A 17,750-nucleotide genomic window follows, 5' to 3' on the forward strand; every position below is an offset into this window, starting at 1 on the left:
ACATACACAGCCGTTCAGATATTTAAAACAGGTCTGTGAGCTCTTTTTCTGTCCAGGCTGTGTAAACATCCCATCCATGACATCAGTAACAGCAGGAGGAGGGATTCCCCAACACACACACACACAAAGACATGGTATAATACATATACACTGATGAGAACGATGGGGCACTTGTCATACTGGAACTACTGGAACATCAGTTCACTGGAAAAATACCCACAGAGCCTGCACTAAACACTTCAAAACAAGCTTGTTTGGTTCTGCTATTTTCCCCTCTTCTGTTCTGTGAGGTTGTTCAGTTTGGTTTTTGAGGACTGGCAGTGCCCCCTGCCTAGATACACATCTACTTTGTGTGTGTGTGTGTGTGTGTACGCATATGCTCATATGACTGCATATTGTAATGGAAGCAAAAAGGCGCTGCCCTCTGAGCAGCTCTTTTGGTGAAAATAGAACCGTGACTAATTCCAGGGATGGCTGCGGCGCGTCAGGAACGAGCATCACAGTTCATTTAATCACACATTCATTTTGGTCTGGTCCTAGTTCAGAGTGTGGGATATGTTATAGGGTCTCTGCCTCCGCTCAGCAGCTCTGCAATCGTTTAACTCCTCTGCTTCCCTCCCTCTCTTTCTCTCTGTGTCTCTTTATCTTTCCTTTTATTCTGCTCCTGGGTGGTTCAGCAGGGTGACACGAGCTGTTAGCTGCACACAGGCAGGCCCAGAGTTTTTAATCGTCTGCTGTCTCAGGCGACTACTATGAGGCTGAAAACAAGAGAGAGTTTGATAGAAAGATGTAAGAGCACAAAGGCGATAAAAAAGAAAAACTGCAAACTTGATAGGGTCAATGAGTTTACCTTGACAGCGTTCATATACGTTTTGAATTCCTTGGCAACATATGGTGCATTTGGCACCACGGTGAACCATGCAATGTCATGCTCCTCTACTATTAAAGATCACTACTGTTGCATGCTATACAGCAAGACATCAATCAAGCCAATTTTCATGTGTGTTTTTCAGTGTGCAAACGCTTTCATGCCTGTGAGCGTGTGTGTGTCTGTGTGTGCGTGCGCGTATGTGTGTGTGTACGTAGACAGATACTGCTGCTGAACAAAGGAAAGTGACGGGGACCGAGCAACAACAATGTCCCCACATGCAGAGCAAATGTGCCTGCAAAGCCACTTCAATGGGAGGACTGGCAAGGGATGAAAGTTTGTTGGCTTATTCGAGTGTTTATAGCGTTTCAGGGGAGCTGTCATGTGCATGTGGTCGTCTAAAACTTTAATTATGCACCTGTTTTTATTATATTATGCCCAACTCTTTGCAAACAGCAACTTGGATCTTGGAGCTAAATGAGAAGCAGAAACTCTCATTAGGGTGTTTTGGGAATGCTGGATGTGAGGACAGCCAGACACTCATTGCATTTCATTAAGTAGCTGGCAGAGTCAGTGTTTCTTGCTGCAACATGGTAAACAGCTTTCTGGCAGGGAGCTCGTTCACTGTTACCACAGGCCTCGAAGGAAACAAAAGTGTCCAAGAGATAATAATAGCTGCAGCATCAACAAATGAGTACACTAAAATATATCTTAACTTGAAACACATATGCATGGGGAAACTCACAAAATGCAATTTACTGCTATAGTGCAGAATCCATATTAGAAACGGAGTCTGTAGCCTGGGGAGCAAAACTCATTAAAGCATACTTCTACTCTTATAATATGGAGACCCACAAGAAGTGGGCCCACAACCCATTTTGGATCCTGACTCATAATTGAAGAAATCAGGTCCTTGGCTTGAACTTCCCTGTGTTGTTGAATAGGCTGTCTCTGACCTCACAGTAGTTCTTTAAGTCAATAACTTTTTTATTAAAACATAGAGGCCACCAGGAATACGTTAAAAGGAAATCAAAATTAGTCAGGAGCTAAGAAAAATTAGGTGTTTCAATTTCAGCCAATGAAATATGCTTTCCTCTGGTGTATTTCAACAACATTAGGCTTCATTTCCCGACCTGTCCCCTGTTGGAGCCATGACTGAGTGACGAAGAACTAGACCGGGGCTAGGACAGGCAAGTTGGCGGACTTGCTGACTGCTTGGCTAAGTGACTGGCTGGGTGGCTGGCACAAAGTTTTTCTGTCCAGTGTTCCTGTCAACATCAGGCAAAACAGGGCTTAGTGTTATGCAGGGGGCATGAGTCAGAGTCATGAGTACCATACCAGCTGTGGTGCTCTCTGCTTCAACTGTTTCCTCTGTGTACATGCTCAAATACAGACATAAAGCATGGACAGCAAATTATTTTAGTCATTAAAATGAATGAGTGAAATCTAACAGTGAGTAGACTTTACAGAGGACTCTCATAAATTACGTTTTGTTAGCTCCAAACATTGTTCAGAGACATCTAGTGACAATATGCCAATACGAGCATAAGATATTACTACTTTAAACTGCCATTTAAACAGCCTCTGGGTAACCCCATGTCTACCAAACCCTTTTCACATCGTAATAGCTGAGATCCATTCGGACCATTGGTTCTCAGGCTAATCAGCTTCCTGGTCTGGTCTGACTGTGGTCAAGACTATATTTAGACAAATACAGCTGGGGCTGTAGCTAATAGGCTGTGATTGCTGTTTTACAGAGGCCACACACAAACACATAAATGCACATGGACTCACAACCGCAAAAATGCACATACCTGTGCTGACAGAAATAAATGCATTAAATGAATTTTTGTCAATACGGCACACTTACATGTGTTGGCACACATATGCTGTCATGAACACACACCTGTATACACACATGTGCACAAACCAGCAACAGCAGGCTGGTCAGCCAGAGCACGATCAGCAACAGTAATGAGACCACAGCCAAAACGTTACTACAATGCAATGTCTTGCTGGGAAATCTTGGGTTCTGGCATTCATGTTGGTGTTGCTTTGACACATACCACACATCAAAAACACTGCTGCAGATCATTTAAACCCTTTTTGGTAATGGCATTCTCCAATGGCAGTATCCAGGTTGGCATCTTGAAGTCTTTGTCACATTCTTTTTGACATTCATGAACGGCCTTTGCAGTACGGTGAAGTGCACTGCCCTGCTGGAAGGGTCACTACCATCAGGAAATGTCATTGTCACAAAGTGTGTGTATTTGTTTTGCAGTAATGTTTGAGGAAGTGGTATGTGTCTAAGCGACATCCACATAAAAGCCAGGACCCATGGTTTCCCAACAGAACATTGCATTGTAATGAGACGATCACTGTTATTCACTTCACCTGTCGGTGGTTTTAATGTTGTGGAGTGTATTCTCCGCATTGAGCAAAAAGAAAAAAGAAAAAAAGGGGGAGCAAAAGAGAACAAGAAAAATCGAATCAAACCATGCAGAAAACACAAACAAGAATGAGAAGAAAGCAGCAGTCATAGGGAAGAGGATAGAGGCCACAAACTTGCAGGTCATATGTTATTCTCCAGGTAAAATAATACCTAACATGGGGAGTCTCATTAAAAAAGCCATTTGGAAAAGCTCCAGTACAAACTCAGGAATGGCAGAACTGGTAGGTTGCTGCTTTGTACTTTCACAGACAAAAATAAATGTAGCCTAATTAAAGACGGCTGTTAAGGTTTGTGTCTGTGCATACATACTACTAGGTGAGTGTGTGCCGTGTACATGTAGATATCCAGTAATGTGCTGAAATCTGGATATGTTGGCATTAGTGTAAATGTTCTGACAGAGGACACTTGTGAGAAAGCAAGCAGAAAGCGAACTAATATGCCTGAACCGCATGGCCAAATGTGGTCAGCAAAATTCTTTTTTTAAGATCAGCATCTTGCCGTGATTGAAGGAATATCGCCAAGAGCAGCTGGTCCTAATGGTTTACACAGTGTCCCAGAATACAAGCTTGGAACCTGCGCACAGTTTCCAGAATGTTCATTTTTGTTATTACTCATATCCTGTACAGTACCAAAAACCAGTTCCCTCACTCTTTCCAAAATACAGTGACACAGGCAGCTGTGGGGGCTGGAGATGTCGAGCAAGGTGTCTGCTCTGTCAGTGCACCACAGAGAAAAGGAGGGGCACAGTCACACAAACACACATTCCCTGACACAGGTGGATTTTGTCAGTAATGGGAGCTAAATGGGAAATTCCACACGAACTGGAACATGATACTCCAATAAAACGTTATAAGTTAAATGGTGGTGGAAGTACTCAAAATGATAACATAGACTAGATTCAAGGCATTAAAACAAACAAAAAGTCAGCAAGATAGTGGATCACTTTTGACTAGCCTCACAATGTGTGCTACTTTCTCTTGACTGAAAACTTATCCGAGTTCACAGCAACGCCAATATAATCCATTATGGGCTGACATATTTGTTTGATAGATACAACAGATAGCCACTGTCTTGGGACAAGTGATAAGTTATCTCAAGTTTCTACAAATCATTCACTGTCAAACCCTACCTTAATTAACCAACACAAACATTCCCCAGCTCAAACAGTTAACAAAATCCTCTACTGCTATTGTTTTCCAATTTTTAAAGCTACTTTGGAGGGAATCAGAGTACAAATGGAGGGAAAGGAAGACTGACAGCTTGCACCTTTTTTTTTTTTTTGCTTTGTGGTGCAGATTGATTTGAAGTATTGCAGAATTCCCCATCTCTCCGAGCCAAGGTCACTGACCCCTCTTGAAAATAACCAGAGTGAGTTATGGGCTGCTCTCAAGTCCCCTCTTTTATCTACAAAAGACTCACTACAGTGTCTCACACAAAGCCTCCAAATGAACATTATAAATCATGCAAACACTTCATACTGAACAATAACAACTAAGTGGCCAACTTGGGGGACGGGCAAACTTGTCATTTTACCACCTGGATGTCAATTGGTTGAATGAAATACTTAAATACCACAGAAAAAATATTACCATAGAAAAGCCAAGCAAGTAAGTGCTGAGTAAGTAGAAAGAAATTAAACAGAAAAACAATGATGAGGAAAAAATATATCATGTCGTTCTTAGCACTTTCTCGTTATGTGCTTTCAAGTCATTTGTTTCAAAGACTGTACATGGTCTATTTCATTGGTTTGAAGGGCAAAGTAACTGAAGCTGCAGTTGGCTCTCTTGCATATAGAAAATTCAATAAATGCTGCTTTCAGTAGCAGCCATAAATGAGTCAGGTTGAGTCATTTATGGCCACTTGAGCAGGTAAAAGTGATCAATAAAGAGGATTTTCCAAATCTGGTTTACGTTATATTGAAAAATAAAAGCACAATTATGACAGTACATTTCTTGTCCTGTTTCTTGTCCATTACAATAGTAACAGGTTTTTACCCTCAGGTATTGCATTATATTTACTTCTCATTACACCCTACGCACTGTAATTTTTTTATATATATCTAGTCTTGTTATTTTTTCCAGTGTGATTCTGCCAGTGCAATTAAATGATTACAATTTTATTGTATCTCTCAACCACAACCTGTAATGATATCCTTTCTCCAGCCTAACCAAACTCTTTAAAGTCTCTGTGCTGGGTCTGGGTATGAGTTAGGGGGGAGGTAGGGACTGTATTTGTGGCCACAGCTCAGAGTTTTGTGGTTCCCAAGGGTCAAAGGTGTTCCATGTGTGCATTTCTCAATCATCGGCCCTGAACAGCCTTTCATAGAAAGAAACACTCAACTTTCTCTCTTTCTCTGTCTCTGTCTCTCTCTCTCTCTCTCTCTCTCACACACACACACACACAACCCTCCCCTTCCCCCCATCTGGAGCACCCCTGACCAAAAACACACACACACACAGATCCTTCTCAGGAGAGGGCTTCATTACACAGGGATTACTAAAAGAAATGTTTTAATCAAGTTGTGCAGACAGCTGCAGACCGCGAGGCGAGAAAATGGCAATGACGTGGTTCATCAGGCGTTAAAGGAAAACACATCAAGAGGCCTATGTATGTGTGTGTATAATGCTGTGTCTGTGTGCGCATGTAGCTTCCTGTCTCTGTCCAACATGTCCAGCTGTGGAGGACATGCGGTTCCTTATAAGGACACACAGAGATAGGAGACCTCTGTCCAGAGACTACAGACCTAATATCCCATCTATGCTTTACAATTTTACTGCAGACTCTGGTATGTCCCGTTGTCATAACAACAAAAGCAGCAGTAAACGGAAGCACCGGCTGACCTTTTATTTTGATCTGGACTAGTTGTCCTCAGTATTACTCTCTCAAGGCCTTCGACCTTCATGCAGATGGTCAAAATAAAAACACAGACTCCAGTGAGTTCTCCCTCTACACCAAAATGCCTTGTTGAATAAAGCTTAGTTAATTATTTATATCAATCTGACATCAATATTTCCTGTTACTCATTCCCAACTGTAGGTTTTTCCTTAAGAAGTGGAAATTGGATGGGCTTGTTTCTGGGAAGCGATGGTGCAGCACCGAGGACTGGTGGGGAGAAGAGGACAGTGGAATGCACACCACAGTAGATGATAATCCACTCAGAGCTGATAATCCATCTATCCTTCCCTATTTCCCACTGTTTTCCCTCCCTCTAGCTTCAGTTCCTCAGATGAGTAATTCAGGCATTAATAGACTCTTTCATTCAACTGAAAACATTTACAGCTGCTCCTGAATTCACCATCTTGGCTCTAGTCTATACATCCAAATACCTCTCATGGTATAGTTAAAATTCAATAGATATTCTTGGATTGCAAGAATATAGCCACTTGAAAACATTACATCCTATAATATATTCTTTAGGGTTGAGTTAAAACCCATGTTGATCTAAGCTACCAAATGACACTTGTAATCATAAGGGCAAATAAACAGCTTCTACACTAGAGTGACTATGGCTTCTGTGGCAATGAGCATTTAAATGCTGAAAGAAAGGCATGGAAGCTTCCGTCAAAACTGAGACGTCAATCAGTGAGAGCCCAAGCCTTGCATTCGCTGATGCCATTTCCTTAATTTGGGGCTCCTCAATACCTCCATTGATCTCTGTCAGCCATAAAACCAAATAAAACTGTCTGACACCAGATGTAGGGGAGAAAAAAAAATCCTTACCACAAAGTTGGCCAAAATACTTTATAGACTGCGCCACACGAAATATGATGTTTTACCTTGCAGCTCACAATCCTTTGCACTCCTGTGCTTTGGAGTGAAAAGTGGAATAATATTACATCATATGCCATTCTGGGCTTTTAATACACACCTGTTAATACATAAAGCCTACTTGTTGCAGTGTGCGCCCCCATCCCTTCAGCTTCATCATGTGAAAACTTCTTTCTCAAAACATTCCCATGTTTCTTGAAGAACAGGGAAGGGCCTAGTTCATGCACTGCTTTGCTAAACTAAATGAATTCCCTGCTGCTCTTATGGCCTCCGAACCACAACTCAAAGCTGAGCATGACCACAGCAACCACACGTTGATTTAAGGTCATTCAATTATCCTTCACCATAACAGCTCTCAGTTACTTTAAGCCTGCCTACACAGACCTTGATGAGTAATACGAGTGATTACTTCATTACAAAATCAACACTAATCAAAGTTTGGTTGAGGGGCACAGCACTTGACGCAGAAGCTGCATGTGTGACATCATTCACAAGATCTCTGTCATAAGTCATATAAAATGTAAGCTCAGTGCACAGAAATGGACTTTTCCATCCAACAGCCACTCCCAAATCAGATTTCATCGGCCAAAATGATTATTCCAATTCCACTTGTTAATGAAATTGCCTGCCAAAATGGCTAGTAGACAAATGTAACAGCCACAGTCGATGTTCTCACTAGTGAATGCTGTTCATGTACATTTGCTAAATTTGACTTGGATCTCTATGGCTCACCATTGAAGGACACAGAAAGCATTTGTCTGCCTGTTCTTGGCTGTGCTTGGAGACACAGACCAGGAGCAGCTCGCTATGACTAACTATGAACAGGAGTAATGAGGCATTACAATCACACCAGAAGCCTCATGCCTCAGATGCCGCAAGCGGCCTTCATAAATCACAATGTGAGCTAATCTAGAGTCTAGACTACTGGTCCAGACGTAGTAATGGACTTCTCAACTTCACATATAAAAAAAGTCCTACAAGGTAGTGCTAAAAACTGAACTAACCATCGACAGTGTAATGGAGTGAGATCAATAATTAAATATCAAGGGGGAGCCAACATTCCTTTCTTTTCAGAAACATTTGCAAAGAAAGTCAGCTTCTTGTGGCTATATAACATGCACCTGTAATGCCACATGCTTTAAGAAATTATCCCCTCCGAAATAGCTGAGCGAGGAATAGGGGCTGCTAAAAACGCCACATAAAAGCTGGCATGGGGCTGAATTACGACCTGCAATGTGACGAGCCACACTAGGCTGCTGCTGGTTTGTTGGTTGGCTGGTGGGCCCCGGCCTTGGCCTGCCTCCATATGCTGCTGCTGTCAGGTGGCCCAGCATAAAGAATATTATATGGTGTGAGCCCTAAGTGTGAGCGTGCATGTGTGTTCATGTGTCAAAGTGAGAGAGTGAGGTTAGGTTTTGGGGAGATCGATGCAGGTGGCACTTCTAACATCCCCTCCTTACTCCCCTCCCTACTCCCCCCCTCTTTTTTTTTTTGCAGGCACTGATTTTATCTGGGACAACAGGTTTAACAATCAGACCAATGGCGACTCTCTATACAGTCCCTGTGAAGTTGGCAGCCCCATACATTGCCTTTCATTAGGGATAAGTACAGCCTGATGCCTTTCAGCTGCACTTTAATTCAGTGAGAGTGAAAGTTCATTTCAGAGGACTTTGACTTTTTGCTGACCAAATGACTGCTCAGTTAGTACATGGTAGCATACATTTAAGAGGGGAGATCCTGAATTATATTAATATTTTTCAGTAGTTTACTATGCCTACTCTCTATCTGTAAATACTTAACTATGTGAGTGCAATCATTTCACATGCAGTTGCACTGACCAAAATGTATTCATATAATTCTCGATTAATGCCAAATAATTTCAAATTTGTAGCTGAAGTTGTTTTTCTTTGCTTGTCAGAAATCTTTACACACATTTTTTCATAAATAACTTCACAGAGAATAGAGCTCATTCTGTTTGGTCTTCAGAAATGTCAATAATATGGAATAATACAGACTGTTCATTAAAAATTATAGTGATGTACTGGTTACAAGTGTTAAATTATTTTGTAGAAACAATATTAAACACCGATAAAATAAAAAGGGAAGGAACAGAGCAGTACCTATTTTTATGTCCAAGTTTAAGAGCTTTATTCCCTGATTAACTGCACTGGTAATATATACTGAAGATGTGCAGACATATTAAGATATTCAGAGCAGGTTTTACCATACAAATGTGTAAAAAATGTACCCAATTAAAATTGATGTTTCCCAGTGGAAATGACTGCTCTTCAATTGCGGATGAGAATCTTTTATAATTTGTTGGTTTATTGCCATACTAGCATGTTGGCTCTAAGCAATGCTAGTCTGGTCCACAGTAATGAATTGCCATGAAATCTGACATAGATAATAATCTCCAAAGAATGAAGTTCGCTGGCTTGTGTGATCCTGTAACTTTTCTTCTAGCACCAACAGCAGATTGAAAATGCTGGCCTTTAATGCAAAATCTCAACAACTTTTAGTTAAAACCAAATAACACATTTCAGTTGGTTGTGTAGTTTCTAACAGGTTATTAAAACAACTCATGGGTTGCATTACAATATTTAAAGTCATTTTAACTAAGGCCAGGCAGCTTAAAAGAGTACAACTGAGCTGAGGTGCCCTTACTAGGACATTCTCTATAACGTTGGTGGAGAAAGTTGCATCAGCCAGGTTGGAATAGCCTGGGCTACATATTTTCATTTCTTCAAAAAGTGCAATATGAAGAACCACAAGGTCAGAGACTGCAATTGCACTGGAGCAATTACCCTTTCGTAAAATTTCATTTTGCTTAAAAAGGGGGGGTAAAAGACATTTAAATCTAATTGGATACATCCAAGGTCTCACACACACAATACCAAACGACCGGTAAAAGCCAAGGCTGGCAGGGAGAGGATGTCAAAGCAGTGTACTTTCCCCAGTGAAAGCCCTGTGCTGCCCACTGTGAGAAGCTGGAGCCTTTGTGGTGAGACTGTAGGAAACATGAGCTACAGTATGCACCGTGGGCCAACTCATCAAGAGAGGTGCTGGGTCTTCACAGACGCCCAGTGCCTCTCCAAATCCCCCATGATCACCTGGCAGCCATATACGCTTGCTTGAGTATGAGCTGCCTGCACAATGACAAATATGTTTTTGTGTGCGTGTCTGTGAGAGCGAGGGATGCAAAATGCATGCATATGACATCAGCTTCTGTACCTCACTACTCCAAGCTACCCTTCTCTTCTGTCAGTCATCATTTACTTTTAATAGAGTCCAGAGGGAGACAAATCTAAAGCTACCTTTTATATTGGTAATGGAAAAGTTTATCCAAGCATCTGCATAACAAAACTACTAACTGACAAAAATACTGGACACAGTTCTTTTTCGAAGACCACTCCCTCACTGTCTCCCTGGCTCTCTCCCACACCTTCACTAAGGTCTCACGCTTCCCACTTTCTTCATATTTCCTCAAAACTTCAAACGCTTGTACAAGCTCTGCTCAGTGTCTGCTCAGAAAACAGAACATCTTGGAAAGGGGTGTTTTTGAGTTACCTCAGCACCGAGAAGCAGACCCAAAACAAACGTCAATACAGTCAAACATAAATGCTACCACCTGGTGGAGCGCATCTTTTGGCTTCCCCCAGAGTGTCACTCAGCTTTCACCTTGAGGAGGGGAACTGTGTGTCTGACTGTACGTCTTTCAGCCACCGCTCAAACACATACAGAATGAAGTCCACTCAAGTTAAAAAGTGCTCTCAGCCCTTCACTTCACTGTCCATCCAGGGCCTCTGTGGCAGATTATCTTATTAGAGGACATCAGTGGGATAGGAAACAAATACATATATTTCTATTGACTTCTTCTGACTGTTGGTCCTTAACACTTTCTTTACTTGTGTGTCAAACCTGCTCATCATCATTCTTCCAGGAGCAAACTGTCAGGTTGTGTTAATTAGATTTTGACTGTAGCAACACAGGTCGAGAAGCAAGACAGCCATACCTCCCACTTAGACAGAAAGGGTCAAATATGAGTCACTTCAAGCCTGAAAAGCCAGGTTGAGAACTCATAACCCTGCACAATTCACCCTGTCGCGTTATCACCTACAGGAAAGAGGCTGACAGCGAAACAAACAAGCAACTATTAGAAAAGCGTGAAGCGTTTCGAACCTGTCCAAGTGTCGGAAACACTATTAGGAATGAGTAAAATTAGATGGAGTGGAAATAATCCTGTCAGAGCAGTAGAGCTATCTTGGGTACTGTGTGTTCACCTATTTAGAGGTATGATCACAATGGCATTACATAGTCTAACATCTATTCAAATAACACCAAAATAAGGATTCCTGCTGCGTACAGTTACTGGATGTGTAGATACTGCATCTGTATTCCATCAAAGGCTCGCTTAACAAAAAAATAACAGGGCACTTTCTTAATGTGTCAAGGAGATTCTATGAAAGGTTGTCAGTGCTATTTCTACAGCCTGGTCCAGGCTGAAAGAAAAGCCATGGGAGGGCATTACTCTGGAAGGCTCTCTAGAGATGGGAAACATCTAGTGATTGTCAGAAAGAAAAATAACATCCGTTTGACATCTGAATCCACTGTTTGAGGCAGGCAGGGCAAAAAGGGGGGCTGGGGTGGAGATCAAACAAGCAGCTAGCAGTCTCTTATTGGGAGCAGAAAGCACAGGGAATCAGGTTCTGTCTACAGACACACTCACACACCACAATGAATGAGGGCCTTGTGGTTCCCTATGTGGCCAGCTAACCACTGTACAGCAGATACAATGTTTGCCTGGAGAAGAAGTCAGGAAAAGTCAAAACCATCTGCAGCTCTTTGACATGTTTAAATCTAAACTAATGGGGGGAAATCGATTCCCAAGCTAGTGCTCTCACACAGGTTTCCTGCTTTAACAGGCACTTTGACTGTAAGGTGTGAGGGAGAGGGCACAGGGTGTGTGTGTGTGTGTGTGTGTGTGTGTGTGTGTGTGTGTGTGTGTGCTTGCATCAAGGGTATTCCAGATGATGATTTCTGAACATACAGGGATGGAGAGAATTATTTTTCTAACACATCTCTCTGCATTTCAAAGGTTGAAACATATTTGCTGCCTAACCAGACATGCTACACAGTTGTTTCAGTGTGTTGAGGGTAGATAGTGTAAGCTACTCACTGATACATTTTACATACAGTACATAACAGGCTGCATCCATTCATTACAACATTTTCAGTGAATAAAAGCAAAGTCCAACCCCATGATGTTAAACACACACAGGGTCATCCAGTAAAACCATTTTTCTTTGGCTCTTTTTCAGGTCTGAAAGAATTAGCCACTTAATCAGTTAATTGACTGAAAGAGAATCAGCTGCCTTTTACAAAAGCTTGGCAACTAATTCTACCAAGTTGCCAAGGCCTAAAAGTTCTAATTATTCTTCTTGAGCAAGAGTCAACATACCAATAATATCAGTCTTCACTGTTCACAAAAAAACTGAAGGCTGGACTTTTTACAGTGTAATAGGTTGTCTGCAGGCCCCAAAGCACTAAATCCTCTAAAACTGAATTTCTGAACAACATTTCAGATGTTGCTCTGATCATTTGTGGATGAATGCACCTATTCTAGGCTTGTTGCACCTGTGGCACTAAGCACTGGGACCACAGGTGCAATAAACATTGGTTTTAAAACGTAACCACACGTTTGGCTACTTAGTTATCGTGTGTGTGAGTGACACACAGGCTCTCACAGAGCACGAAAAGTTGGTGAGATAAAATGTGCAAGATAATTTTTATGTAACAACAATAAATATGAAATCTATTTTCTTAATTTCTCCATTACCAAAAGCTGAAGTTATAACGTAAGATTTTATTGATACTTCGCTGTTTCAGTCATTTTTCAAACAAAAATGTCAAACATTTGCTGGTTCCAACTTCTTAAATGTAAGGATTTTCTGTTTTTCTTTGTTATTTATGCTGGTAACTGAACAGTCTTTTGGATTTGGACTGTTTGGCTGGATAAAAAAAATAAGGCTTTGGGAAATTGTGATGAGCTTTTGCACTGTGTTTTGGAAGTCTCATAAACTACGTGATCAATTGCTTAGTTGTAAAAATAATCCAAAGATAAGTCGCTAACCAAAAGAATCGTTAGTTGCAGCCCTGCTCTTATTCATACATCATCTCCTTTATCCATCATCCCAAATTTATGTCTCATCCTTCTTCCCTGGAGTTTCACAAAGCTGTCAATGTACACTTTTCTCCTATCGTCATAATCATCATCATCATCTCTTCCTCTCCACTCTTGGCTATGTTCATCCTTCTTTTGTCCCCCTCTCTTCTCTCCATTCTGCCTTCATCTGGCTGTCTACAATCTGTACACTGCTTATTACTGTAAGGAGTTCCTCTCCCTTTCCATTTCTCCTTGTTCTCTTCCATTCTCTTTGTATTTTGATAGCTTTAACATTTAAAAAAATCTAAATGAATTTCTTGTCCATCTCTTGCAAATTCTCCATTTGTCCAAAGGTTCCACTTCCAAAAGCTTACGCCCTTCTTTTCTCGTCCTCCCGTGAACTCCTAACCTCTCTTCACATCTCTTGGGGACATCCCCAATGAGTCATTTTCTGTCTGGTATAAGGACAGGAATATAGCAGTGTGTTTTTTCATCTCTCAAGACAGCGTTGTCTTATTTTCCTCTACTTGTGTTTCAAACCATCTGAGAAATTGTTGCAGTTGTTACTCGATGATTCTGTTTTTCTGTTTTCCCCACTGACCGCTGAAGAAGTGGCTCATCCATCACTTTAAATACCCTCTGATGCACTGCCCTCAAAAGGCTGCAATCCTCTTCATAAAGAACAGTACATGACTCTGAAGGTATGCATGTGCGCGCGCATACACACAATATACAGCAGAGCTGTGTATTAAAGAGAACCAATACAACCATACCATACTTATTAATGCGCAGGGGTTATGATTCAATATATTGCAAATTTGGACTAGAGGAGCCATATGACTGAAGATACAAACATCCAGAAACATTTTTCTTTGGAAGATCACTTATAATAATATTTTCTGCTGTGTCAGCATGAGACTTGCATTTGCAGAAAAACAAAACATTCTGCGACACTCATTGGACACCTTGAGTCATTTGAATTAGTGTGAAATTAATATGGTGCAGGACTGCGTTTCACCTCAATGCCTACCATTCTAAAAGGGGCAAAAATCACATTTTGAAGCGAGGGCTGCAACTAATGATTATTTTTACAATTAATTAACCTTCTGATTATTTTCACAAATAACAATTAGGTTAAGAAATGAAATGAAGAAACCCCCCCCCCGAAAAGAAAAAAAAAGATGAGCATCAAAATTTCATCCAAATCCAAAATGACATCTTTAAATTGCTTCTTTTGTCCAACCAAAAGTCCAAAGACACTTTATTTACTATCATGATAACAAAAAACAGCAAATTTAAAAGGCTGGAACTTGCAAACGATTGACATTTATGTTTGGATGATACGTGAAATTTAACTGATCCGTTATCAACTGGGTTCATCAATTTGTTTCCTTTTGATCAACTAATCCATTAACTGACTAATCATTACAGGTTTAGTTTAAGCCCATAAACAATTTGAGGTATCAGTGTTAGTGACAGTAACATTATTGCAAAACGATGCAGTGTCCAAATTAAATAATCTGCAGTGACAGTCTCCATTTACTTTTAAAATCAACTACTGTTATGGATTTAAGTGAAATAATTTAAGTTCACAAGGGGAACTCTATATGCCTCTGTATTCAGTCAAATTTCCATTAAATATTACAAGTGCTGGAAACTCACCAGTATGCAGGCATCTGGATTAGCTTCCCATAGAGTGCAGTGCTGAAGGAAGGGATGATGGGGATGAGCGGCAGGAAACCCCCCGCACTGTTCTGACAGGTGAGGCCTGCCAGGAACCCAAACACCTGGAAAGAAAGACAGAAAAAGAAGGGGAAAGAGTGTGTGACAGATTGTAGGAGGGACAGAGGAGAAGCAGCGGACAACAGAGGAAAAGAAAATCGGACACGGAAATGTATAGAACATATCATTTACTGAATCTACAGAAAACAAACATGTCAGTTCTTATTGGGTTCACTCAGCACAGCACACAGCCAGTATTGTCATTTTCTCATCTCAGTCAAGAGATTTGAACTTATCTGTCCTGAACAGACCCGTAGCAGTCCAAATCTCCTTTTATTTTTCAGACTGCAAGCAAATCAGATCAGATTTGAGAGACACTGTTCACACAGTTTTTGCAAGTGATCCAATCAGAGTTGTGCATCAAGACATCGACAACCTATCTCTGTAAGCTGATGTGGCACAGGCTGGAGTGCCTACATTTGTTGGTGATGAAGCTTTCCAACACGAGAGCATGAAAAATCAATATGCATCACTTCAGTCTGCAAACAGTCATCCTGTCAAACTGGGATGTAGACTGTTTTTCACTGTGTTGTCCTTCACGCTGCTCTCCTAGTAGCAGCAAGGATTTTGCTTCGCTGCTCTGATCTCTATTTGACACTGTCGTCAAGTGACAAAAGGCATAAGAAATCCAATTTGAATCACATTTCAAACCGCCTCCAAATGTGGTTTGGATCCAATTTGTGAAAATCACACTTCATGTGTTTTTTTTCTGCCCAGACATTCTAAAACTAATCTGGATATAAACTGGATATGCCAAAAAAATTATTTAATTGTCTAAGAAAAACAAAATCATCTTATCATCCTTGTCTACAGTAAAAACAGCTGTCAGCAACTATATCTATACAGCCTGTAAGGCAGTGTTAGTAAAACTCATATGTGAACCCTCAACAAAATTCATGTATACTTAACGTACATTAGGCAACAACAGGCGGCTGCAAGCTTTTCATTCCTGTGATAGTTTTTCACATAACTGATGACATGGCAGAAGTGATGTGACCACTACACTGTGATCTAAAAACTTTGCAGGTCCTTTGTGCACTTCACTTGCACATATATGTTCACTAACATGTACACAGTCTGCAGTTTTCACATGAACTTTGACATTCCCTAAATATGTTACAGCGACAATAGTAGAGTAGAGAAAGGAACAATAACACTGCTGAACAGCTTTGTTGATTACTCTGAGTTAGAGCATCAAGAAGTAAAGAAGTCATGATTGCATTCAATTAATAGCACAGTCAGAACACATTCCAGATTCCAACATCACTGTCTGGTAACACTTAACTATTTTTCCAGGAAGAGATTTTTAACTTCCCTGACTTCAATATGGTGTCTTTTAGTGATAACAAGTCTCATAATCATATTCTCATTATCAGAGCTCCTGTCTCATAGCCAGACACATCATGTTATGCAATCTCAACGGTTATTGTTAATAGCGAGCCTGGTGGATAAAGTCCTGTTTAATATTGGAGATAGTGGATGATGGCTGGGCCCAGCTGTCCCACATGCAGCTGCTGCATATGCACAGTACAGGACTCATTCAAATCCTCCATGTGAAGGTCTCTACCTACCTACTTCGCCGTGCAGATGGCCCAGAGTGAGAGACAAAACTAAAATTATAATAAATTTTCCATTCACATTACAACGCAGAGTATATATATAAATATAAATATATATGTATAGCTTGAATCGTATGATTGCCAAATACAGATGTAGACATAACAGTAGCTCCACACTGAAATGTAAGCTTTGGGCCATACAGCCACAGACTGATTCACAGCAGCTTCCTTTGGGAGTCCAGATTCCAAATTCTGTTCCCCTTGCAGCAGCCCGAAGCAACTAGTTACGCAAATAACCAAAGTTTCCAATTATGAGCGGTCTATTTACTTCTGTTACCTCCTTATTAAGCATATGGGCAGACTTCTCCATGGCTTCTTGTCTACAACCATGGAAAAGTGAGACAATAGCTAATGGCTACCCTCAAGACAGACACCTTAGCTTTGACAGCCAGTGTCAATAAAACACAGATTAAGATAAGCCTTAGTTTATACCCGTTTCAAATCACTTCCTGAAATGGGTGAATTGTGGCCACAATGACCTCCACCCCGTCATGATCCCACTGCCAGAATCCAGAGGTAGAATTAGTACCTTGGCAGATGCAGATAGTGAGTGTCTGATTGGTCAGAATGATCCTTGGCCACTGACCAGCTGACTGTTAACCCTCCAGTGACCCGTGATAAGGACTACCAGCATGATGTCCAGCAAACATCCTGCCTTAGGAAAAACTAACAAAATAACACACACATACATCCAGGCCATATCAGGCCAGACTGGGCCACCCGTGACTACTCCAGATCTCTTATCCTTAAAGGTGGAATAGCTGCATTTGTTAAAACCTCCACAGTTCTATGTGTACTCCATGTTGGAAAACATCAAAATTTCTACATACCTTTTTTATGAACACATGCTCTTTCTATAAAAGAACTGCAAAATATAATTGACATAGGTCTTTTTAACCTCTAAATGTGAAGCGGCAACAGATGGAATGAGCAGCGTGTAAAAATGACTATTCTCACAGCTGAGTGTTCAAACGTTCCTGAGCTGTCTCATGACTGCCTCAACATCCCTCTCAGGAAGTGCCAGGAGTTTGTTTTCTTTTTTTTTTTTAACACAATCACCTTTACATACGGAGTGACCACTTAAAATGGCATTATCAG

At 41.0% G+C, this 17,750-nt stretch overlaps 1 protein-coding gene across 5 annotated transcripts in view; it reads right to left on the reverse strand.

Moving 5' to 3' along the window:
- Positions 1-17,750, reverse strand: part of LOC124065358 (vacuolar protein sorting-associated protein 13B-like) — a 308,396-nt gene that overhangs the window by 239,788 nt on the left and 50,858 nt on the right. For all 5 annotated transcript variants that reach the window (XR_006844394.1, XM_046400672.1, XM_046400674.1 and 2 more), the window contains one exon: positions 14,914-15,038. Coding sequence is in view for 4 of the 5 variants with exons in the window: in XM_046400672.1 (XP_046256628.1) it covers positions 14,914-15,038 (125 nt within the window). In the remaining variant the exon portion in view is untranslated. The remainder of the gene's footprint in view (positions 1-14,913; positions 15,039-17,750) is intronic.

This window comes from Scatophagus argus, chromosome 9 (assembly GCF_020382885.2).
Source record: "Scatophagus argus isolate fScaArg1 chromosome 9, fScaArg1.pri, whole genome shotgun sequence".
Classification (NCBI taxonomy): Eukaryota; Metazoa; Chordata; class Actinopteri; family Scatophagidae; genus Scatophagus; species Scatophagus argus.